The sequence below is a fragment of the Bos taurus genome, chromosome 7, assembly GCF_002263795.3.
Source record: "Bos taurus isolate L1 Dominette 01449 registration number 42190680 breed Hereford chromosome 7, ARS-UCD2.0, whole genome shotgun sequence".
NCBI classification, from domain to species: Eukaryota; Metazoa; Chordata; class Mammalia; order Artiodactyla; family Bovidae; genus Bos; species Bos taurus.
The window spans coordinates 8,578,843-8,604,653 of record NC_037334.1 but is presented as its reverse complement, the minus strand read 5'-3'; the positions used below and the strand labels follow the sequence as shown (position 1 = coordinate 8,604,653).

General features: G+C 37.3%; 1 protein-coding gene and 2 pseudogenes across 1 annotated transcript; all 3 read right to left on the bottom strand.

The window, feature by feature from the left end:
- Positions 1,031 to 1,941, bottom strand: OR7A141P (olfactory receptor family 7 subfamily A member 141, pseudogene; annotated as a pseudogene).
- Positions 12,047 to 13,003, bottom strand: OR7A107 (olfactory receptor family 7 subfamily A member 107). The gene has a single exon (NM_001390505.1). It carries the CDS (start codon positions 13,001 to 13,003, stop codon positions 12,047 to 12,049), a length of 957 nt encoding a protein of 318 aa, NP_001377434.1.
- Positions 24,636 to 25,575, bottom strand: OR7A181P (olfactory receptor family 7 subfamily A member 181, pseudogene; annotated as a pseudogene).

Sequence of the window (25,811 nt, the reverse complement as noted above, 5' to 3'; positions counted from 1 at the left end):
AATGAAATCACACACACCATGAAAAACAGTTTTCATAGAAATAATCTGACATGAATTTTTGCTACATCATACTTAAGGTCCCCTCTGACTCCACATCTTATGATGCCAAACTCTTTACTGAAATTTTTGTCCCACACACACACCAATTAGAGGTATGATTTTGATGCTCACTTTGCCAGTGACTCATGTAGGTAAAGTGGACATTGAGCTACATGGAGAACAGTACACTGTGAGGGCATAAAAGCAGATGACATACTATGAAACACACTATTTGTTAATGTCTACATTTTCAGAAAGAGCAATTAGTGGTGATGTTCCAAGGTATGAAGAACCAAAATGTGATAAAATGTAGTTTCATATTTTTCTCTTCTATGATATTATGTAATAGGTTTGGGTATACAGTTTTTTCCATAGAAGTAGCAAAATTCATTATAATTCTTTAGTAAAACAAAATAAAATTTACTCAGTAAAAAGTAGATCATTTCAGAAGAATTTATTCTTAAGAAATGGGTGAAGTCTCATGAGGTAAATTGGAATTTATATATATTTCACACAAGAGTTTGAATCAATTTGAGAAAGTAGAAAAATGACAAAAGAAAAAAACTTAGATAACAGAGAAAAGTTTATAGAGGATGTTTTTAAAATTGTATAAAGTGAAGTGAAGTCGCTCAGTTGTGTCTGACTCTTTGTGACTCCATTGACTGTAGCCTACCAGGCTCCTCTGTCCATGGGATTTTCCAGGCAATATTCCTGGAGTGGATTGCCATTTCCTTCTCCAGGGGATCTTCCCAACCCAGGAATCGAGCCCGGGTCTCCCTCATTGTAGACAGATGCTTTACCATCTGAGCCACCAGGGAAGTCCTTAAAATTGTATAGAGAAGTTGAAATAAAAGAAACAGAAATACCAGGCTATAAATTGAAGAAGCAATTACTATCATCACAATCTGAACAAAGAATCACAATATCTGCCTATGAGGCTTTGAGTTCTGCTATCATGGGCATTTTTTCAGTCCAAGATCAAATGGCCCTATTAAAAAGTTTCCATCCTAAAGAATCTTTTCAGAGCTTTCTTTATGTCTTTATTTCTCAGACTATAGATGAAGGGATTCAGCATGGGTGTGACCACAGTGTACATCACTGAGGCTATTACACTTGCTTCTGAGCTGTGGGTACCAACAGAACTAAGGCATACTCCTAAACATGTACAATAAATAAGGAGACAACAGAGAGATGAGATGCACAGGTGGAAAATGCTTTGCACTCTAAGATAGGACACTATCTTAGAGTAAGAGTAAAGGATATCAGCCAGGGAAACAACTCCAAGAATTCCAGATCCAAAATACAGCACTACGTTATTGACGAAGGTGTCAGAACAGGCAAGCTGGATTAGCTGTTTGATTTCACACAAAAAAAGTGGTGAATTTCCAAGTCTGAGCAGAAGGACAATCACAATATCATTAAGCTGTGTAATAAGGAGTTCAGGACACTAATGATCCAGGACTCCAGAACCAGCCATCCACAGAGCTGGGAGTTCAGGGTGACTGTGTAATGCAGGGGGTGGCAAATGGCCATGAAGCGATCATAGGCCATCACAGTCAGGATAAAGTCATCTAATCCTGAAAAGAGAATGTAAAAATGCATCTTGACAATGCAGCCTTCATAAGTTATGACTTTGCTCTGTATCTGAACATTTTGCAGCATCTTTGGGATAGTGGTGGAGGTGAAGCAGATGTCTACAAAGGACAGGTTGGAGAGGAAGAAGTACATGGGGGTGTGGAGGTGGGAGTCTGAGCTGACAGCCAAGATGATGAGCAGGTCTCCAAACACAGTCATCAGGTACATGGAGAGGAAAAGCCCAAATATGAGGGGCTGCAGTTATGGTACCTCTGAAAGTCCCATGAGAAGAAATTTTGAAATGTGTGTATTGTTCCCTAGTTCCATATGGTGAAGGTGACTCGGGAAAAAAAAAGAACAACATGACTAATTCTCCCTGAAATTGGCATAACTCACATAGCTGAAATACTATAATTTTTATTTTGCTTGCAAGAAACTGATGCTAATATATTGTATATAGACAGATCCTCCCTGAGGATGTATCCCATTTCATCTCTCACCAGATATTTTTATCACATTGTCAGCATAGTTCCAAAGAGTTCATGTATTTTCAGTTTTGATTTTTTTTTTTACTATACAATATTGTATTGGTTTTGCCATACATCAACATGATACAGGGTGCTTGGGGCTGGTGCACTGGGATGACCCAGAGGGATGGTAAGGGGAGGGAGGTGGGAGCAGGGTTCAGGATGGGAAACACGTGTATTTTCAGTTTTAATGAGAAATTCTTTCAGATATTTGAAGAATATTTTATATTGAGGGCCAACATGCTCCAAGAACATATAAGGAATAAGTAGAGGTACTGAAAAACAAATTTCCCACAATCCAAGGATGGTGAAAAATAATATTCAAATAAATATATTTTATGTCGGAAGGTGAACAATGTTTTGAAGAAAACAAAAACAGGTATAAAGGAGCGAGTAGGAGGGAAATTTATTATGCACTGAGTGTTCAGGCAAGGCCAACAAACAAGAGGTTATCTGAAGAAACGTTAAGAAAGAAATAGAAGGATATAGTACGACACCAGGAGAAGTGTGTGGCTGGAAGAGGCAACAGCCACTGCAAAGGTCCTGAGCAAGACACTTGTTCCACATGTTTGAATGCAAACAAGGAAGCCAGAGGAATGAGCAGGAGGGGGAGTGACTAGAGATGGTGTCAGGGATGCTGAGGATCAAAGTGGCTTCTCTGTTACAACTGACACCTCAGTCCACAGAGAATTCCTCCTTCCATGTGGTTCTTTGCACTTTATTAATTTTCTTGCAAAAATGTCCTATGAATTATATTAGATCCCTTTCATAGTTTCATTTGTTGATTGAGTTCTGGCCTCTGTGAACTTCTCATGCCAACTTAATATATGAGTCCAGTTCCTCTGCTTTAAGAACTGCTCTCACTTCACAAGGCACAGGCACACACACCCCACAGCCTCCTGAACTACATTACTGGCATGAATTTCTCATCCAGAACCAACCTCCTTGGGCCATGGGTGGTTACAACTCAAGTTGGTCAGATCAGATTACATTTCTCCTAAACAATGTTTTAATGGTACCCAGAAATTCTAGTTCATAAGCTTCTGAGAGGGTAATAAAGTTAGGGTTCCTTTTAACTACAACCACTTTCTGTCCTGTGTTTAAAGAAATATAAAAAGTATGGGAGTGAAAGATAAAATGAAGGGAAAAGATCTAACAAGCTCAAATCATCCCTGAGACAATGGGACAAAGAAAACCCTCCTTGGTTTGGCAACATTTCAACTTTAGCTACATCTCCTTGATGCCCAGGAAAAATCAGAAAGAAACATATCTCTTATCCAATGAGAGAAAGTTATATCTAAATGATGTGAAAAACCAAAACCGTACAGATTTAATATCCCAAGAGAAGAATAAGTAAAGATAGCAAACTCACAATTCAAAAATAAAAATACACAAAATATGACAAGTTTCATATGTGTTACATGAAGCAGTAGAAGATGTCTTTCCTGTGCTTTTCCATATAATCTGACCTTTTTCTGTGTGGTCTGAATACTGAATGAGGCAAGCCTTGTCTCTTTTTTTCTTATGAGTCATAATTTGTTTGTTACTGTTGGTCTTAATGTTTTCAATTTTTTAATTAATCCAATGGGCATACTTCAAGTCTAGTTCTGGTCTTTGACCAACAGGCAAAGGCCTTTCCAGACCTTACTTTATAGAGTAGGCCATGAAAATTCCTTCTCTTATTCTGGATAAATTTCTTTACATGATTTAAGCCTGAGGACTATATTTTATTTCAGTGTACTGTGACATTGTCACTATATTGCAAGATGCTAATCATCAGAGATTTAAATTGCCTTGTTCAATTCTTATTTTTCCAGGTCTGTGAATATATTTGCAATTATTTAAAAACACACTGAAGAAAAATATAAATTATGAAATGACAAAATATGGCTAAATTATGAAACCAGTTAAAAGGGTGATTTCACACAATTGTATTAAAGAAAACTGAATGGAACAGCAAAAGCTGACTGAAACATGATATATATAATAGGAGTAATTAAGAAGTTATGACATGAATTAAGAATTAATTTAGAAAAGACCTTGGCTCAAGAGAATATAACATAGAATGATCCAGAAATTTCTTGCAAGTAGCAAATGTTTTGCTATTATTTGTTGAATGATTAAGAATTAGGTCCCTTTAGATATGAACACTATCCTATGGGATGGTTGCATCCAATTTGGTTGGAAAATGTTGGATTGTTGAATAAAAGCTGGAGTAAATGGCCACCTATCTAGAAAGAAATTAAGTAGTTCCTTATCTGACACATCTTTTTAAAATAATTAATGGACGAAACCTTACTGTACTGACTTCTCATGATGTGAGTGGAAACTTAAATTCTAAGGTTAATATTTGGATGACAGACAGTAGGCTTCTTAAGTATCAGTCATTGTTGTTAGAAGGACCAGTAACTAAGCTTAAAGTTTGTGGAAATCTAAATCCTGCCACTTTCCTTCCTGAGAAGGAAAATGAAACACCTGATCACAATTGTTCTCAATTCCTAACTTTAAACTATGCAGCTCGGGAGGATCTAAAGGATACCCCATTAGACAATCCTGACATGGAAATATTTACAGATGGCACTTCTTTTGTTCAGGATGGAAAGCGTAAAGCAGGTTACACCGTGGTGACTGCTGAACAGGTTTTGGAAGCAAAATCTCTCCGTCAGGGAACCAGTGCTCTGTTAGCGGAGCTTATGGCTCTGACCCGAGCTCTAGAGTTAAGCAAAGGGCAGCGGATGGGCCTGATAATCTATGTGAGTCTACTTCTGCTGACTCCAAATATCCTGAGTCTGCCATTGGATCCTCAAGACAATGTCTTCCTGTCCTGGGCTCACTCCTATGCTGCATTCCACAATCGGTCTAACTGCTGGGTCTGCAGAGCACTCCCCTCTTTGTCAGTGGAAGGCTTCCCGTGGTGGACATCTCCACTTCAAGGAAAAGACTTTCTCCAAGTCTGTGAATACCTTCAACAACAATCACATGTGATGCCTCTTCTTCATCTGATGACATCTACCGACCCTAAAATGGACTGGGGCAACACTTTGCACTTTAACTATGGACATAATGTGACTTTTAATTATGATTGTGAATGTTGTGTTTTTGCCGTTTGCTCTCTGCATCTGTAATTGTATAACTGGATTTGTTTCTAGCCGCATGAAAGCTTTTAAGTTACAAATGATTGCTCAAACTCCTGCTACTGCTGTAGCTTCCTCCAACTACTATTTGGGGCCCCTGGATCAGATATCCTCAATATGAGGATTAGGAGAATATGTTGCCTCACCAATTTAAGGACAACACCCCTTATCAGCTCGGAAGCAGTTATGGAACAAGAACGATGCCCCTTTTCCCTAGGCAACATAATTCTCCTAAAAGAAAATGGGGGAATGAGAGAGTCAGTTCCTAGGCAGGTTGATAGGGAGTCTAGGGGTCCCCAAGGAAAGAGGGGTCTGGAATTCTCAAGGAGGAAGAAAGGACAAACTTTTTTTCTTTCTCCACATTCCTTAGGGTTATATAACAATAATGTATCTTGCCTAAGGACAGTCTTTGGATTAAACCTTCTGGCTAATTCTGTTATCTTAAAATGTAATTTATGGGAGTAGGTCTGATGAGGTCTTTACAACCTCCAGACATTCTTTGGATTCATTGGAGAGTATATAACTTCATTGTTAACACTAGCAAGTGGGTACTCTTTCTGCCCCCTTCTGATGCCTATGTCAGAAGCTTTCTGTATCTCCTTTATACTTTACTAAAACTTTATTACACACACACAAAAAAAATAAAAAATAAAAAAAATAAAATGGACTAAAGACCCCAGTGCAAAAGTAAGCAGTACTGTTTAGACGAATATATGAAAAACTACATTGGAACTACTTTTCCATTGATATTAGAAACACGGATAACTTTTAACTCAGGATTCCTCAGTCTCTGCACTATTGGGCATTCTCTGCCAGATTCTTCTCTGGGGTGGGGTCTGTCCTATAAATTGCAAGATGTTTAGAAGCATCCTTGCCCACCACTTACCCATCATCAGTGTGACAGTGAATAATGTCTAGAAATATTGCTTAAAGGTTCCTGGGGGACACAATTATCCTTGTTTGAGAAAAATAATATTAAACTAAGAATTCCAAAGTACTTTTGTAGCAGTGATATAATAGTCACTTATTTATAAATAATATAATACACCACCAAATGTCTGAGTCACACAGCCACACCATGCAGTATTATACAGATATGGAAATAATGAACCAGCATTACACTGGTTGATTGGAAGCAAGTCCCTGAGGTATTATTGAGAAAGAAACAAAAGAGGGACAAATTGTAGAAAACATTAAACATAATGACTATTTGTCCCTAAAATATAAAGACCATTTATCATAAATTCAGGATTGTATTGATTCATTTGTGTAAAAGTATATATAAGTATGTATAAGAACACATTTTATTTTTTAATTAAATTTATTTATTTTAATTAGAGGCTAATTACTTTACAATATTGTATTGGTTTTGCCATACATCAACATGAATCCTCCACGGGTGTACACGTGTTCCCAATCCTGAACCCCCCTCCCACTTCCCTCCCCATACCATCCCTCTGGGTCATCCCAGCACACCAGCCCCAAGCATCCTGTATCCTGCATTGAACCTGGACTGATGATTCATTTCTTATATGAAACAAGTTTCAATGCCATTCTCCCAAATCATCCCCTCCCCTACAGAGTCCAAAAGACTGTTTATACATCTGTGTCTCTTTTGCTGTCTCCCACACAGGGTTATCATTACCATCTTTCTAAACCAATACAGTATACTAACGCATATATATGGAACTTAGAAAGATGGTAACGATATACAGAATTTAGAAAGAACACATTTTAGAAAAAGATTTTTCAAAAACTAAAAACTTATGGAACAAAATATATCGGCGAGAGTGCAATTATGTTAAGTATATTGTTTCCTGAGCAATATGCCATGTGCTAAGTAACTTCAGTCATGTCAGACTCCATGTGACCCTATGGAGTGTAGTTTACCAGTAGCCTCCATCTGGCCAAAGGATTTTCCAGGCAAGAACTGTGGAGTGAGTTGCCATGCCCTCCTCTAGGGGATCTTCACAAAGCAGAGATCGAACCTGCATCTCTTAATTCTCCTGCATTGGCAGATGGGTTCTTTACCATTAGTACACCTGGGAAGCCCCTTCCTGAACAATAGGATCTAATAAAATTGAATGAAAATATACAACTAACTGATAAAAAGACACAAAAGGGTAAAAATTTAACAATATTAACACGGATCTCTAATTCAAGATCAAATTGCCAAAGATTTGGAAGTGAAACAATATAACAGAAGAACATTTACGAAGTGAGGAAGGAGCAGTATATAAGTTATAATTTTATCTTATGTGTAGAGAGAGGAATTCAAATATGGCTATAGAATGTAAGTCAAATGGTAAAGAATTATGATCAGAGGAGATGGAATTTTTAGGAAAAGATTTAATCAGAAGGCCGAAAGGAATAATAAGGAATAACTGATGAGAAACTCTAAATAGAAGTAAATATGTATAAGTTGTCTATCACCACTAAGAATGCTAAATAACTCTCACTTTCCCTTCTTGCTTACAGCAAGAGTTGACACGTTTAGAATATTAAAGTGACAAATTATTACGGTAAGAAAAATAGCAATAAAGAGCAATGAGTGGTATGTACTGTGCAGCATGGTGACTATAGTTCATAATACTCTTTTTAGCATAATTGAAAGTTGCTAAGAGACAGTATATCCTAAAAGCTGCCCTCACAAGAAATAAATTGTAACTATATGTGGTGACAGATGTTAAGGAGATTTACTGTAGTGATCATTTAGCAGTATAAACAAGTATTAAATCATTATGCTGTGTACCTGTAACTCATATATTGTTGTAGGCCAAATACCAAAATTCTTTTGGAAAAGCAAGGAAGAGAATGTTGGCAGATTTGACCAACAAAATTTATCAGTTCTTATACAATCTCACAAATATATCTATGCATATATAAAAGAACTAAATCACAAATTTAAGGTTTTTGTTAAAAAATAATCCTTCCTGTCAAAGAATGCAATTTTAAAAAGGAATAACAACACTCTGATACCACTATATAAAACAAAATAGTTATAGAGACATTTTTTAAATAGAGAAACACTGCATGAGTAACAAATTCATAAATTTATTTAGCCTCACAGATAATAAAATAGTTGCAAAGTAAATGTCCCTAGCATACATCTTTTTTTTTTTTTACATAACTAAGATTTTTGTTTCTTATGTGCACACAAGAGTAAGAGAAGATACTGTAATGTGTGTATTTCCTACACAGCTATTGAAAGTGTGTATTTGCAAACAGTCCTCAGTTTAGATCTTTCTCCTCTATGTGGAGGCACAGTCTAATACGCCCCATCTTACAATAAAATGAAATGCCCTCACCTCACCGACTGACCCTCTACAATTAATACCCTATTTGTCTACTCCTGTTAATTAACAAGAACTTTAGACTCAGGTTCCACTTTTACTGGATGCAATTTCTACCTCCCATTCATTCTTCTGTTGGACTTTCACTGAAAGTTAAAGTTGCTCTGTTGTGTCTGACTCTTCACGACCCCATGGACTGGAGTGGGTAGCCTTTGCCTAGCATGATTTAATTTTCAACATTGACACTCTCGTTTTTAAGTGCAGTGTTCCTTTTTCAGCATCGTAAATAAATACATTTTCAGGAAACTCAGCAAACAACCATGGTGACCTCTGCCTCTGGGATATGCTATTAGAGTGAAATTCCATACAATAAACTACACATTTTTAAAGTATTCAACTTTCTGAATTTTAAAAATTAGCAGTATATTCAGTTCAGTTCAGTTGCTCAGTCATGTCTGACTCTTTGTGAACCCATGAATCTCAGCACGCCAGGCCTCCCTGTCCATCATCAACTCCTGGAGTTTACTCAAATTCATGTCCATCGAGTCGGGGATGCCATCCAGCCATCTCATCCTCAGTTGTCCACTTCTCTTCCTGCCCCCAATCCCTCCCAACATCAGAGTCTTTTCCAATAAGTCAACTCCTCACATGAGGTGGCCAAAGTATTGGAGTTTCAGCTTCAACATCAGTCCTTCCAATGAACACCCAGGACTGATTTCCTTTAGGATGGACTGGTTGGATCTCCTTGCAGTCCAAGGGACTCTCAAGAGTCTTCTACAACACCACAGTTAAAAAGCATCAATTCTTTGGCACTCAGCTTTCTTTATAGTCCGACTCTCACATCCATACATGACTACCAGAAAAACCATAGCTTTGACTAGACGGACCTTTGTTGGCAAAGTAATATCTCTGCTTTTCAATATGCTATCTAGGTTTGTCATAACGTTTCTTCCAAGGAGTAAGCGTCCTTTTATTTCATGGCTGCAGTCACCATCTGCAGTGATTTTGGAGCCCCCCAAAATAAATCTGCCACTATGTCGCTCATTATTAGAGAAATGCAAATCAAAACTGCAATAAGATATCACCTCACACCAGTCAGAATGGTCCTCATCAAAAAGTCTACAAACAATAAATGCTGGAAAGGGTGTGGAAAAAAGGGAACACTCTTGTACTGTTGGTGGGAATGTAAATTTATACAGCCACTATGGAAGACAGTATGGAGTTTGGACTTTTTCCTTAAAAACTAGGAATAAAACCACCATATGACCCACCAATACACTGCTAGGCATATAGCCTGAAGAAACCAAAGTTGAAAGAGGCACATGTATCCCATTGTTAATTGTAGTGTTATTTACAATAACTGGAACATGGAAGCAACCTAGATGTCCATCAACAGATGAACGGACAAAGAAGTTAGGGTATATATACACAGTGGAATATTACTCAGCCATAAAAAGGAATGTATTTGAGGCAGTTCTAATGAGGTGGATGAACCTAGAACCTATTATACAGAGTGAAGTGAGTCAGAAAGAGAAAGATAAATACCATATTCTAACACATATATATGGAATCTAGAAAAATGATACTGAAGAATTTATTTACAGGGCAAGAACAGAGAAACAGACATAGAGAATAGACTTATGGACATGGGGAGAGGGGAGGATGAGATGTATGGAAAGAGTAACATGGAAACTTACATTACCATATGTAAAATAGATAGCCAACAGGAATTTGCTGTATGGCTCAGTAAACTCAAACAGGGGTTCTGTATCAACCTAGAGGGGTGGGATGGGGAGGGAGATGGGAGGGAGGTTCAAAAGGGAGGGGATATATGCATACATATGGCTGATTTATGTTGAGGTTTGACAGAAAACAACAAAATTCTGTAAAGCAATTATCCTTCAATAAAAAACACATTAATTTAAAAAAAAAGAGAGAGAGAGAGAAAAGGATATGTCTATTTGTAAAAACTTACACCTTTATCACTGGAGAAGGCAATGGCACCCCACTCCAGTATTCTTGCCTGGAAAATCCCATGGACAGAGGAGCCTGGTAAGCTGCAGACCATGGGGTCGCAAAGAGTCAGGCATGACTGAGCAACTTCATTTTCACTTTTCCCTTTCATGCATTGGAGAAGGAAATGGCAACCCACTTCAGTGTTCTTGCCTGGAGAATCCCAGGGACGGGGGAGCCTGGTGGGCCGCCGTCTGTGGGGTCGCAGAGTCAGACACGACTGAAGTGATTTAGCAGCAGCAACACCTTTATCACAGGACTGGATAGGAATTTAAGCTCTCTAGTGAGCCATGATTTGGAGATGTATATATATATATATATATATATATATATATGCATATATATGACGTTATATATATTATATATATATATACAATATATATGTGAGATATGTGGAATATTATAGGATATACATTATATATAATAAAGGAACAGTGAATAAATGATAGGAATATAAGTGATATTCCATCAATATAAGTGATATTCCTATCATTTATTCACTGTCCCTTTATTGGTTATGACAGAAATGGAATGGGGGAAATATTTCATTTAGAGCATTGGAAGGAACCATATATTTTTAGGCACAATGGAAGTTTTCACGCAGAAAGATATATTTACACCAAATAATCCTTCACCCCAACAATAAACCCTTTTACATACAGACACTAAACCAAGACCTCAATAACTAAATGGACACTATGAAAAACTACTTTACATAGGAATAATCTGACATAAATTTCTGTTGCATCATACTTAAGGTCCTGTCTGACTCTGGGTCTTATTATGTCAAACTCTGTATTGAAATTGCTGTTTCATATAGATACCAATTAGAGACATGCATCTGATGCTGTTCTTTCTCAGTAATTCCTGTAGAGAATGCAACACTGAGCTAAATAGAGAATAGTACCCTGAGGGGTGTAAAATCAGATGACCAATTATGAAACATACATCTGCTCATGTCTACATTTCCAGAAAGAGAAATTATGGTAGTGATGTTCCAAGGTATGATGAATTAAAACAGTAACAAATTATAGTTTCATATTTTATTCTCCTATGAAATTATATAGTTGGTTTGGTTACCAAGTTAGATTTTTCATAGAAGTAGCACAAACTATGTTTATTCTTTTAATAAAATGAAAAAAGAAGTTTACTCAGTACAAAGCATTTCATTTCAGAAGAATTTATTCTTAAGAAGTGTGTGAAAGCTCATGAGATAAATGGGAATTTACATATGTTTCACACAAGGTTTAAACCAATTTGAGAGAGCAGAAAAATAACAAAAGAAAAAACTTAGATGACAGAGAAGAGAAAAGTTAATAAAGGATGTTTTTAAAATTGTAGAGAGAAGTGAAATCAAAGAAATGGAAATACCAGGTAATAAAATGAGGAAGCAGTTGCTATTACCATAATCTAAACAAATAATCTCACTATCTGACTCTGAGACTTTAAGCCCTGCTATCATTCTTCAGCTCAAGGTAAATGGACCTTTTCTAAAAGTTTCCATCCCAAAGAATCTTTTTAGAGCTCTATTTATGTCTTTGTTTCTCAGACTGTAGATGAAGGGGTTCAGCATGGGTGTGACCACAGTGTACATCACCGATACTATAGCACTTGTGTGTGAGCTGTGGGTAGCAGTGAAGCTAAGATACACTCCTAAGGCCGAACAATAAAATAAGGAGACAACAGAGAGGTGAGATGCACAGGTGGAGAATGCTTTACACTGCCCCTGAGCTGATGAGATTCCACAGATAGAGGACACTATCTTAGAGTAAGAGTAAAGGATGCCAGCCAGGGGACCACCCCCGAGAATTACAGATCCAAATGACATCACCATGTTATTGAGAAAGGGGTCAGAACAGGCCAGTTGGATGAGCCATGTGGTTTCACAGAAAAAGTGGTGGATTTCCAAGTCTGAACAGAAAGACAATCGCAAAATCATTAAACTCTGTAACAAGGAATGCATAGAACTCAACACCCAAGACAGCAGCACCAGCAGTCCACAAAACCAGGGGCTCATGATGACCGTGTAGTGCAACGGGTGGCAGATGGCCACATACCTGTCATAGGCCATCACAGTCAGGAGGAGGTCATCTAATCCTGCAAAGAATAAGTAAAAATACACCTGGATGATGCAGCCTTCATAGGTGATGACTTTGCTCTGTGTCTGAGTGCTTTGCAGCATCTTTGGGATGATGGTGGAGGTTAAGCAGATGTCTACAAAGGACAGGTTGGAGAGGAAGAAGTACATGGGGGTGTGGATGTGGGGGTCTGAACTGACGGCTAGGATGATGAGTAGGTTTCCAAACACAGTGATCAGGTACATGGAGAGGAAAAGCCCAAAGATGAGGGGCTGCAATTCTGGTCCCTCTGAAAATCCCAGAAGAAGAAATTCTGGGATTTGTGTACTGTTCCCTGGCTCCATGTGATGAAGGTGACTATCAGGAAAAAAGAAAATAGCATGAAGAATTTTCACCCAAACAGACACAACTTACATCACTGAAACACTATAATTTTAATTTTGTTGGCATGAAATTGATGTTAATATGTTGTATGTAATAAATTCTCCATAAAGTTATACCCCATTTCACCTCTGAATAGAAATTTTTGTCCCATTCTCAGTATGTTTCCAAATGGTTCATGTATTTACAGTTTTAATGAGAAGTTCTTTCATGCATTTGAGAAAAATATTGAGAGCAAACTTGTCCCAAGCCATACAGAGAATAAGTAGAGGTGCTTAAAAACAAATTCCCCACAACCCAAGGATGGTGAAAGATGATATTCAAATAAATATATAATATGTTAGAAGGTGACAGGTGTTATGAAGAAAACAAAAACATGTATAAAGGAGAGAATAGTAGGTGGCATTATTTTATACCAAGTTGCAAGGGCTGCAAACAAGGGGTTATTTGAAGTGATGTCAAGGAAGAGAGAGAAGTACCTAGTGAGATACCAGGAGAAGTGTGTGTCTGGCAAAGGGAACTGCCACTGCAAAGGACCTGAGGAAGATGCTGGTTCCACATGTTCAAAGGCAAATGAGAAAGCCAGCAGGGCAGAGGGATAATCAAGAGGGGTAGTGATTAGAGACGGTGTAAGGGATCCTGAGGAACAAGGTGGCCTCCCAGCTAGAGCTGACACTTCAGTCCACAGAGAATCCCTCCTTTCACATTGTTCCCTGCACTTTATGGTTTTAGCTGCAAAGGCTTCCTGTGAATTAAAGCAGATCCTAGTCTCAGTACCATCTTTGATTGAGTTCTGGCCTCTGTCACCTTAGTGTATCACCTTAATGTATGAGTCCCAGTGCCTGTGCTTTAAGACCTGCTCCCACTCCACAATACACAGACACACCATGGCTTCTGAGTTGTGTTTCTGTCATGAGTTTCTCAACCAGACCCACCCTCCTTAGGCTAGGGGTGGTAACCACTCGAACTAGTCAGATCAGATTAATTTTCTCCTAAACAATGTTTAAATGGCACCCATAAATTCCATATCATAAACTTCTGGGGGAAGAGTAAAGTTGGGGTTCCTTTTAGCTACAGCCACTTTCTGCCCTGTATTTAAAGAAACATGAAATGTGAGGGAGAAATAAAATGAAGGAAAAAGATCTAAAAAACTCAAATCATCCCCGAAACAATCTGATGAAGGAAAGCTTCCATGGATTAGCAACCTTCCAACTTCAGCTATATCTCTTTAATGCCCAGGAAAAATCAGAAAGAAACATATCTTATTTCCAAGGACAGAAGCAGTGATACATGTATGATGTGAAAAACCATACAGATTTAATACCCCAAGAGTAAAATAAGTAAAGGTCATAAACTCAACAATTCAAAAATAAAAACATATAAAATATGACAAAAGTTATGTATATGTTATATGAGACAGTAGAAGATGTCTTTCCTGTGCTTCTCTATACAGTTTGACCTTTTTTGTGCATTCGGATACTGAATGAGGCAAGCCCTGTCTCTCTTTTCTTATAGGTCATAATTTGTTTATTACTCTTGGGCTTGATGTTTTCAGTTTTTTAATTAATCCAATGGGCACACTTCAATTCTAGTTCTGGTCTTTGTCCAACAGGCAAAGGCCTTTCTAGACCAAACGCTATAAAGCTTGAGCAGGTCATGAAAATTCTTTCTCTTATTCTGGATAAATTTCTTTACATGAGTTAAACCTGAAGACACTATATTTTATTTCAGTGTTCTATGACATTGTCGCTATATTGCAAGATACTAATCATCAAAGACTTAAATTGCCTTGTTCAATTCTTGTTTTCCCAAGTCTGTGGATATATTTGCATTTATTTAAAAAACACACTTTAAAAAATGATAAATTATAAAATGACAAAATATGGATAAAATATGAAACCAGTTGAAAGTTTGATTTCCTATAATTATATTAAAGAAAACTGAATGGAACAGCAAAAGCTGACTGAAACTTGACATACACTAAGGGTGAAAGTGAAGTTGCTCAGTCGTGTCTGACTCTTTGCGACCCCATGGTCTGTAGGCTGCCAGGATCCTCCATCCATGGGATTTTCCAGGCAAGAATACTGGAGTGAGTTGCCATTTCCTTCTCCAGGGCATCTTCCCGACCCAGGAGGGGATCGAACCTGAGTCTCCCGTATTGTAGGCAGACACTTTACCGTCTGAGCCATCAGGGAATTAATAGGAGTAATAAAACACTTATGACATGAATTAATAATTAATTTAGAAAAAGACCTCAACTCAAAAGAACATAGCATACAATGACCCAGAAATTTCTGGCAAATAGCATATGCTTTGTTATACTGTTTTGAATGATTAGGAATTAGATCCCTTTAGATATGAACACTATCCTGTGGGACAGTTGTATTCAATTTGGTAGGAAAAGGCAGGATCGTTGAATAAAATCTGGAATAAATGGCCATCTATCTAGGAGGAAATTAGGTAGTTCCTTATCTGACACATCTTTTTAAAAGGCACTAAAGACACCAGTGTAAAATAAAACAGTCCACTTTAGACAAATATATAAAAAACTACATTGGAACTTCATTTCTACTGATATCAGAAACAGTTTTAAAATCTGGATTCTTCAGTCTCTGCAGTATTGGACATTCTTTGCTGGATCCTTCTCTGGGGTAGAGTCTGTCCTGTAAATGGCAGGATGTTTAGAAACATCATTTCCCACCACTTACCACTCATCAGTGACAGCAAATAATGTCTATGAATATTTTTTAAAGGACCATGAGGGACACCCTTAGTGGGGACGCTGTATTAAACTAAGAATCTCAAAATATTTTTGCAGCAGTGATATAATAGTCACTTATTGATAAATAATGTTATAGACCACCAAATGTCTGAGCCACACCATGTGATATTATACAGATATTAAAATAATGAACCACCATTATACTGCTTGATTGGAAGCAAGTCCCTAAGGTATTATTGAGAAAGAAACAAAAGAGGGACAAACTGTAGAAAACATTAAACATAATGATGATTTGCCACTAAAATATAAAAACCATTTATGATGTATTCAGGATTATATTGATGCATTTGTGTAAAAGTATGTAAGTACGTATAAGAACACATTTTAGAAAGAGATTTTTCAAAAAACTAAGAATTTATGGGACAAAATATATCAGTGAGAGTGCAATTATGTTAAGGGTACTGTTTCCTGGGCAATGTGCTATGTGCTAAACCACTTCAGTCGTGTCTGACTCCATACAACCCTATAGACTGTAGCCTGCCAGTAGCCTCCATCTGTCCATGGGATTCTCCAGGCAAGAAGACTGGAGTGTGTTGTCATGCCCTCCTCCAGTGTATCTTCCCAACCCCAAGATCAAAACTGCATCTGTTAATTCTCCTGCTTTGGCAGACAGGTTCTTTACCAAAAGCGCCACAATAATAAATTGAATAATAAAATTGAATGAAAACCTACAACTAACTGAAAAAAAAAGCACAAAAGAGTAAAAATTTAGCAATATTAACATGGGTCACTAATTCAAGATCAAATTGCCAAAGATTTGGAAGTGAAGCAATATAACAAAAGAACATTTACAATGTGAGAAAGGAGCAGTATCTAAGTTATAATTTTCTCTTATATAGAGAGAGGAATTCAAATATGGCTATAGAATGTAAGTCAAATAGTAAATAATTACGGTAAGAGGTGATGCAACTTTTAGGAAAAGATTTAATCAGAAGGCCAAAAGGAATAAAAATAAAAACAGATGAGAAAGTCTTAATAGAAGTAAATATGTATAAGAAGTTATTTATCAGCACTAAGGATGCTAAAGAACTCCCACTTTCCTTTCTGGCTTACATCAAGAGTTGACACATGAAGAATATTAAAATATACAACTAAAGTATTATGACAAGAAAAGTAACAATAAAGAGCAATGAGCAGCCCGTACTATGCAGCATGGTGACTATAGTTCATAACACATTTTTTTAGAATAATTGTAAGTTGCTAAGAGACAGTATATCCTAAAAGCTCTCCTCACAAGAAATAAATTGTAACTATATGTGGTGACATGTTAGATTTACTGTGGTGATCATTTAGCAATATAAATATTGAACCATTATGCTGTGCACCTGTAACTCATATATTGTCAAAGATCAGTTATACCTAAATTCTTTTGGAAAAGCAATGAGGAGAGGGTTGGTAGATTTGACCAACAAAATTTATCAATTCTTATACAATCCCACAAATACATCTATGTATATATAAAAGAGCTAAATCACAAATTTAAGTTTTGTTAAAAAATAACCCTTCCTATCAAAGAATGCAATTTAGAAAAGGAATAACAACACCTGATACCACTGTGTAAAACAAAATAGTTATAGAGACATTTTTTTAATAGAGAAACACTGCATGGCTAACAAATCCATAGATCTATTTCGCCTCACAGATAATAAAATGATTGCAAAGTAAACCTCACTAGCATACATCCTTACACTTATATAACTAAGTTTTTTTTTTTTTTTCTCTTAAGTGAACACAAAAACAAGAGAAGATACTGTAATGTGTGTGTTTCCTACACAGCTATTGAAAGTGTGTATTTGCAAACAGTCCTCCGTTTAAATCTTTCTCCTCTGTGTGGAGGCACAGTCTAATATGCCCCATCTTGCAATAAAATGAAATGCCCTCACCTCACTGACTGCCCCTCCACAATTAATACCCTATTTGTCTACTCCTGTTAATTAACAAGAACCTTAGACTCATGTTCCAATTTTACTGGATTCAGTTTATCCCTCCTATCCGTTCTTCTGTTGGGCTTCCACTAGCATGGTTTAATTGTCAACATTGACGATCTCATTTTCAAGTTCACTGTTCCTTTTCAGCATCATAAATAAATGCATCTTCAGGAAACCCAGCAAGCAACCATGGTGACCTCTGCCTCAGGGCTATGCTACATTGTCCTCAGGTGATCTCAGGTACATTCCTGGTTTCCATCCTTCTGATCCTCTTCTGCAGTGTCTGTGGAGCTCTCAGACTCACCTGTTTGGGAGGTTTGTCTCACTTTGCCTGGGAAATTTCCCTGTGAAAGTCAAAGTTCCCCCATAAGTAGCTGGTGATGCAGACTCATCTCCTGTCTCTGCACAGGACAGCTAAGAGATCAAACATTTGTCTCCCATGTGGTCCCATGTAGGACCACAAAAGCAATGAACACCTCCTGTCCAACCAAAAAGGAACAGGCTGAGGGACTGCAGCAGAGGAGATATTTACATCTTCCATGTCAGCTCATTAAATATGTTTTCCCTTTGTTACCCCAGGGGAAGTTCGTTATTTCCCCTGGTGACACTGGTCTGGACAGAATGCATTTTTTTCTTCTGATTCTCTGTTCCTAAGAGACTCCATTATAAGTTAGGTAAATTCAGTTTCCTCACTCCTTTGCCTTTACCTCTCCTGCTTCCAAAGCTCTAAGTCTCCCAGCACCTCATCACATCCCTGAGTTCAAGTTTTCTCAAAAGTATAATATTGACAATTGGTCTTGACTAGGTCCTTTGGGTCTTCAATGCTCTGATCTGTTGTGGGAACACAACCCAATAAATCTCTGAAGATGACCATTGCCCTTTTCAAAACAGGGGATAACTTTGCTCCTTTAATATAAAACTTGGCTACTATAATCCTTGGTTGCATGCAAGTTTTCCAAAGCCTAAACTGATTTCCTACTTGCAGCAGAAATTAAACAATCCACTTGCCAATGCAGGAAATTAAGAGAAACAGGTAGGATCCCTGGATCAGGAGGATCCCCTGGAGAAGGCCAAGGTAACCCACTCCAGTATTCTTTCCTGGAGAATCCCATGAACAGAGAAGCCTTGCAGGCTACAGTCCATGGGGTCGCAGAGTTGGACAAGACTGAAGTGACTTAGCACAGAACAGCACACATACTGCTCCTAGTTGAGTTTAACCCTTTGGAGTCAATCAGTGAGCTTCCCTTATATAATATCATTTTATGTTACACTCTGATTTTTAATAGGAGAAAATTTTAGTCATTCTGGAGAGATTTCGCCCCCTTAGCTGGTACAGAGAATTTCACTTTGTCTAAGTGTAAATGTGCATCTGACTCTGAGACCTTTGGAATTAAAGATAGGAAAAGTAAGTCATTATTAAAATTCAGGTCACATTTATTAACAAAATGTATTAACGTTTCTACATTTTTTCTAATTTATGTTCATTCAACATTCTTTTGTTTTTCATTTTATTTTATTTTTAAACTTTACAATATTGTATTGGTTCTGCCACACATCAAAATGAATCCGCCACAGCCATACATGTGTTCACAATCCTGAACCCTCCTCCCTCCTCCCTCCCCATACCATCCTTCTGGGTCATCCAAGTGAACCAGCCCCAAGCATCCAGTATCTTGCATCGGACCTGGACTGGCGACTCATTTCATATATGATATTATACATATTTCAATGCCATTCTCCCAAATCATCCCACACTCTCCCTCTCCCACAGAGTGAATAAGACTGTTCTATACATCAGTGTCTCTTTTGCTGTCTAGTATACAGGGTTATTGTTACCATCTTTCTAAATTCCATATATATGCGTTAGTATACTGTATTGGTGTTTTTCTTTATGGCTTACTTCACTCTGTATAATAGGCTCCAGTTTCATCCACCTCATTAGAACTGATTCAAATGCATTCTTTTTAATGGCTGAGTAATACTCCATTGTGAATATGTACCACTGCTTTCTTATCCATCCATCTGCTGATGGATATCTAGGTTGCTTCCATGTCCTGGCTATTACAAACAGTGCTGCGATGAACACTGGGGTACACGTGTCTCTTTCAATTCTGGTTTCCTCAGTGTGTATGCCCAGCAGTGGCATTGCTGGATCTTAAGGCAGTTCTATTTCCAGTTTCTTAAGGAATCTCCACACTGTTCTCCATAGTGGCTGTACTAGTTTGCATTCCCACCAACAGTGCAAGAGAGTTCCCTTTTCTCCACACCCTCTCCAGCATTTATTATTTGTAGACTTTTGGATCGCAGCCATTCTGACTGGTGTGAAATGTTACCTCATAGTGGTTTTGATTTGCATTTCTCTGATAATGAGTGATGTTGAGCATCTTTTCATGTGTTTGTTAGCCCTCTGTATGTCTTCTTTGGAGAAATATCTATTTAGTTCTTTGGCCCATTTTTCGATTAGGTCATTTATTTTTCTGGAATTGAGCTGTAGAACGTGCTTGTATATTTTTGAGATTAGTTGTTTGTCAGTTGCTTCATTTGCTATTATTTTCTCCCATTCTGAAGGCTGTCTTTTCACCTTGCTTATAGTTTCCTTTGTTGTGCAGAAGCTTTTAAGTTTATTTAATTCCCATTTGTTTATTTTTGCTTTTATTTCCAATATTCTGGGAGGTGGGTCATAGAGGATCCTGCTGTGATGTATGTCAGAGAGTGTTTTGCCTATGTTCTCTTCTAGGAGTTTTATAGTTTCTGGTGGTCTTACATTTAGATCTTTAATCCATTTTAGTTTATTTTTGTGTATGGTGTTAGAAAGTGTTCTAGTTTCCTTCTTTTACAAGTGGTTGACCAGATTTCCCAGCACCACTTGTTAAAGAGATTGTCTTTAATCCATTGTATATTCTTGCCTCCTTTGTCAAAGATAAGCTGTCCATATGTGCATGGATTTATCTCTGGGCTTTCTATTTTGTCCCATTGATCTATATTTCTGTCTTTGTGCCAGTACCATACTGTCTTGATGACTGTGGCTTTGTAGTAGAGCCTGAAGTCAGGCAGGTTGATTCCTCCAGATGGTGAAAAATTGAAAGCATTTCCTCTAAAGTCAGGAACAAGATAAGGGTGCCCACTCTCACCATTACTATTCAACATAGTTTTGGAAGTTTTGGCCACAGCAATCAGAGCAGAAAAAGAAATAAAAGGAATCCAAATTGGAAAAGAAGAAGTAAAACTCTCACTATTTGCAGATGACATGATCCTCTACATATAAAACCCTAAAGACTCTACTAGAAAATTACTAGAACTAATCAATGATTATAGTAAAGTTGCAGGATATAAAATCAACACACAGAAATCCCTTGCATTCCTATGCACTAATAATGAGAAAACAGAAAGAGAAATTAAGGAAACAATTCCATTCACCATTGCAATGAAAAGAATAAAATACTTAGGAATATATCTACCTAAAGAAACTAAAGACCTATATATAGAAAACTGTAAAACACTGGTGAAAGAAATCAAAGAGGACACTAATAGATGGAGAAATATACCATATTCATGGATTGGAAGAATCAATATAGTGAAAATGAGTATACTACCCAAAGCAATTTATAGATTCAATGCAATCCCTATGAAGCAACCAATGGTATTCTTCACAGAGCTAGAACAAATAATTTCACAATTTGTATGGAAATACAAAAAACCTCGAATAACCAAGCATTCTTTTTTTTTTTTTTTTTACTTCTATCCTTCAAACTTTCTCTCACGTTTTCTTTCAGCACAACGAATGGAATTACAAATGAAGCAGTATATTTAAATATATGTGTGCATGTGTGTTTATTTCAAAGAAAGTGTATACAGATACAGACACATATACATATTCCTAAACTTGAACAATGTTTGGAGACTCAGAGAAGTATTTACATACATTTTATACATTCATCACAACCTCCAAGTAAAGTTAGGATTTATTATCTCACATTTCCTTCTGAAAGATAAAACTGAGGCTCAGGGCATTTCCATTATTAACAATAACATTATAAAGAAATTAAAATATATTGTGGACCTTTTAAAATTATACACAAATGGAACTATGTAGTATACTGCTGGTTTTTACATTTATAAAATTGTATATTTTTAAAATGTGTAGTTTATTATATTTACACTCTAATGAATTAGTTAAGAATTAAAATTTTCTGGTTGTGTATTTTTAAGGGTAGTATGTTCGGTTCAGTTCAGTTCAGTTCATTCGCTCAGTCATGTCCAACTCTTTGCAACCTCATGGACTGCAGCACTCCAGGCCTCCCTGTCCATCACCAACTCCTGGAGCTTACTCAAACTCATGTCCATTGAGTCAGTGATGCCATCCAACCATCTCATCCTCTGTCATACCCTTCTCCTCCTGCTTTCAATCTTTCCCAGCATCAGGGTCTTTTCCAGGGGTAGTATATTAATCACACTAATACTGCTGAGAGGTAGCTCCTATAACTGGGAAGAAAGCAAAGTGGCATATATGGATTTAGGAACAGTGAAATTTAAATATAGTGATTAACATTTGAGAAATAAAGTTTTTTTTTTTTCTTATAAAGTAAAAGACTGTTGTTCAATCTCTAAGTCATATCTGACTCTTTGCAACCCAATGGACTGCAGCATGCCAGGCTTTCCTGGCCTTCACCATTTCCCAGAGCTAACTCAAATTCATGTCCATTGAGTCAATGATGCAATCTAACCATCTCATCCTCTGCCACCTCCTTCTCCTTTTACCTTCAAACTTTCCCAGCTTCAGGATCTTTTCCAATGAGTCAGTTCTTCCTATCGGGTGGCCAACATATTGGCACTTCAGCTTCAGCATCAGTTCTTCCAATGAATATTCAGGGTTGATTTCCTGTAGGATTGATGGGTTTGATTTCCTTACAGACCAAGGGACTCTCAAGAGTTTTCTTCAACACCACAGTTGGAAAGCATCAATTCTTTGATGCTCAGCCTTCTTTATGGTCCAACTCTCATGCAGTCACCATCCTCAATAAACTAAAGACTAACCTACTTACATAAAAGGAAGAAATTGACATAAGGTAGTTTAAGACAGAAGACCACTGTAGCTGAACACACCATCATGGAGCAGCCTTTAAAACACAAAATAGAGTCTGACAGCTGAGATCCATGAGGAAACAATCATAACTCAGATCAACTCCCCATCATAGAAACTCATTACATAAAAAAATCATTATATTAAATAATTTGTTTTAGGGTGACTTGTTATGTAGCAACAGCTAATTGATATACACTAATCCAAGTGAACAGAACTGAGACAATTATAATAATATGTTGCTTTATTTCTAGGCAATTGTTATGATATCTGAATAGCATTCATGACTTCTCTATTATTCAAGTTTATGTCATACAATTTTTTTAAAAGGGATTCCATTTAGTTTTCCTTGTAGGTAAGCAAGAAAGGTTAAAAGGATATGCCTATTTGTGAGAAACATATACCTTTATCACAGGAAAGTGAAAACATGAAAGTCACTCAGTCTGACTCTGTGATGCCATGGACTGTACAGTCTATGGAATTCTCCAGACCAGAATGCTGGAGTGGTAGCCTTTCCCTTCTCCAGGGGATCTTCCCAACCCAGGTCTCCCGCATTGAAGGTGGATTCTTTACCAGCTGAGCCATAAAGGAAGCCCAAGAACACTGGAGTGGGTAGCCTATCCACTTCTACAGTGAATCTTCCTGACCCAGGAATCATACTGGGGTCTCCTGTTTTGTGGGAGGATTCTTTACCAAATGAGCTATCAGAAAAGCCCATTTATCACCGGACTAGAAGGGAATTTAAGGTCTAATGAGCCATAATTTGGATATATATAATATTATATATATTGTGCATATCATATAAATATGATATTTATATTATTCGTTCACTCTTTCATTGATTATAACAGAAATGGAATGGGGGAAATATTTCAACTAGAGCAAAGGAAGGAGCCATTTATTTGTAAGCAACAATGGAAGTTTGCCAGCAGAAAGATATAATCATGCCAAAAACTCTTTTGCCCCAACAATAAACCCCTTTACACACAGATACTAAATTACATACCTCAATAAGTAAATGGACATCATGAAAAAATAATTTGCAAAGATATAATCTGACACAAATTTTTGCTGCATCATACTTAAGGTCTCTCTGACTCTAGGTCTTATTATGTCAAAGTCTTTATTGAAATTTCTGTTTCACATAGATGTCAATGAGAGACATGCATTTGATGATCAGCTTTACCAGTAACTCCTATACAGAATGTAGACGCTAGGTTAAATAAAGAATTGTACCCTGTGAAGGAGTAAAATCAGATGACCATTTATGAAATACACTATCTGTTAACATCTACATTTTCAAAAAAAACAATTATGGTAGTGATGCTCTAAGGTATGAAAAACTAAGGCATGATAACTGTAGTTCCACATTTACTCTCCTATGAAACTATGTAATTGGTTTGGTTTCCAAGTTAGTTTTTTTCCCACAGAAGTAGCACAGTTCATGATTATTCTTTTAGCAAAAAGAAAGAAAAATTATTCAGTATAAAGTATATCATTTCAGAAGAATTTGTTCTTAAGACATGTATGAAGCATCATGAGATAAATGGGAATTTACATATGTTTCACACATGGTTTTGAATCAATTTGAAAGAGTAGAAAAATAACAAGAGCAAAATCTTAGATGATAAGGAACAGAAAAGTTAAGAAAGGCTGCTTTTAAAATCATACAGAGAAGTTGAAATCAAAGAAATGGAAATACCAGGCTATAAACTGAAGAAGCAATTGCTATTATCATAGTCTAATCAAGGAATCACATATCCCCCTATGAGGCTTTGACCCTGCTATCATGGGCAGTTTTTCAGCCCAAGGGCAAATAGCTCTTTTACAAACATTTCCATCCCAACGAATCTTTTCAGAGCCCTTTTTATGTCTTTATTTCTCAGACTATAGATGAAAGGATTCAGCATGGGTGTGACCACAGTGTACATCACCGATACTATAGCACTCATGTGTGAGCTGTGGGTAGTAGTGAAGCTAAGATACACTCCTAAGGCTGAAAAATAAAATAAGGAGACAACTGAGAGGTGAGATGCACAGGTGGAGAATGCTTTATACTGCCTCTGAGCTGATGAGATTCCACAGATGGAGAACACTATTTTAGTGTAAGAGTAAAGGATACCAGCCAGGGGAACACCCCCGAGAATTACAGATCCAAAATACATCATCATGTTATTGAGAAAGGGGTCAGAACAGCCATGTGATTTCACAGAAAAAGTGGTGGATTTCCAAATCTGAGCAGAAGGACAGTCGCAACACCATTAAGCTGTGTAACAGGGGAAAGACGGCACTCACGATCCAGGACACCAGCACCAGCAGTCCACAGAGCCGGGGGTTCATAATGACTGTGTAGTGCAGGGGGTGACAGATAGCCACATACCGGTCATAGGCCATCACGGTCAGGAGAAAGTCATCTAATGCTGCAAAGAGTAAGTAAAAATACACCTGGATGATGCAGCCTTCATAGGTGATGACTTTGCTCTGTGTCTGGATGTTCCACAGCATCTTTGGGATGGTGGTGGATGTAAAACAAATGTCTACAAAAGACAGGTTAGAGAGGAAGAAGTACATGGGGGTGTGAAGGTGGGGATCTGAGCTGATGGCCAGGATGATGAGCAGGTTTCCAATCACAGTTATCAGGTACATGAAGAGGAAAAGCCCAAATATAAGGGGCTGTAATGCTGGCTCCTCTGAAAGTCCCAGAAGGAGAAATTCTGAAATTTGTGTCTTGTTCCTTGATTCCATGTGATGGAAATGACTACTGGGAAAAAAGAAAATAGCGTGAATAATTTTCAAACAGGTGTAACACACATAGCTGAACTTCTGTAATTTCTATTTTGCTGACAAGAAATTGATGTTAATGAGTTGTATATAGATAAATTCTCCTTGAAGGTATATTCCATTTCACCTCTAATTAGATACTTTTGTCTCATTCTCAGAACATTTCCAAGGAGTTCATGCATTTACAGTTTTAATGAGAA

Bases quoted from the DNA above. Each gene is read 5' to 3' on its own strand.
- OR7A107 (NM_001390505.1), bottom strand. From the start codon at position 13,003: ATGGAGCCAGGGAACAGTACACAAATCCCAGAATTTCTTCTTCTGGGA.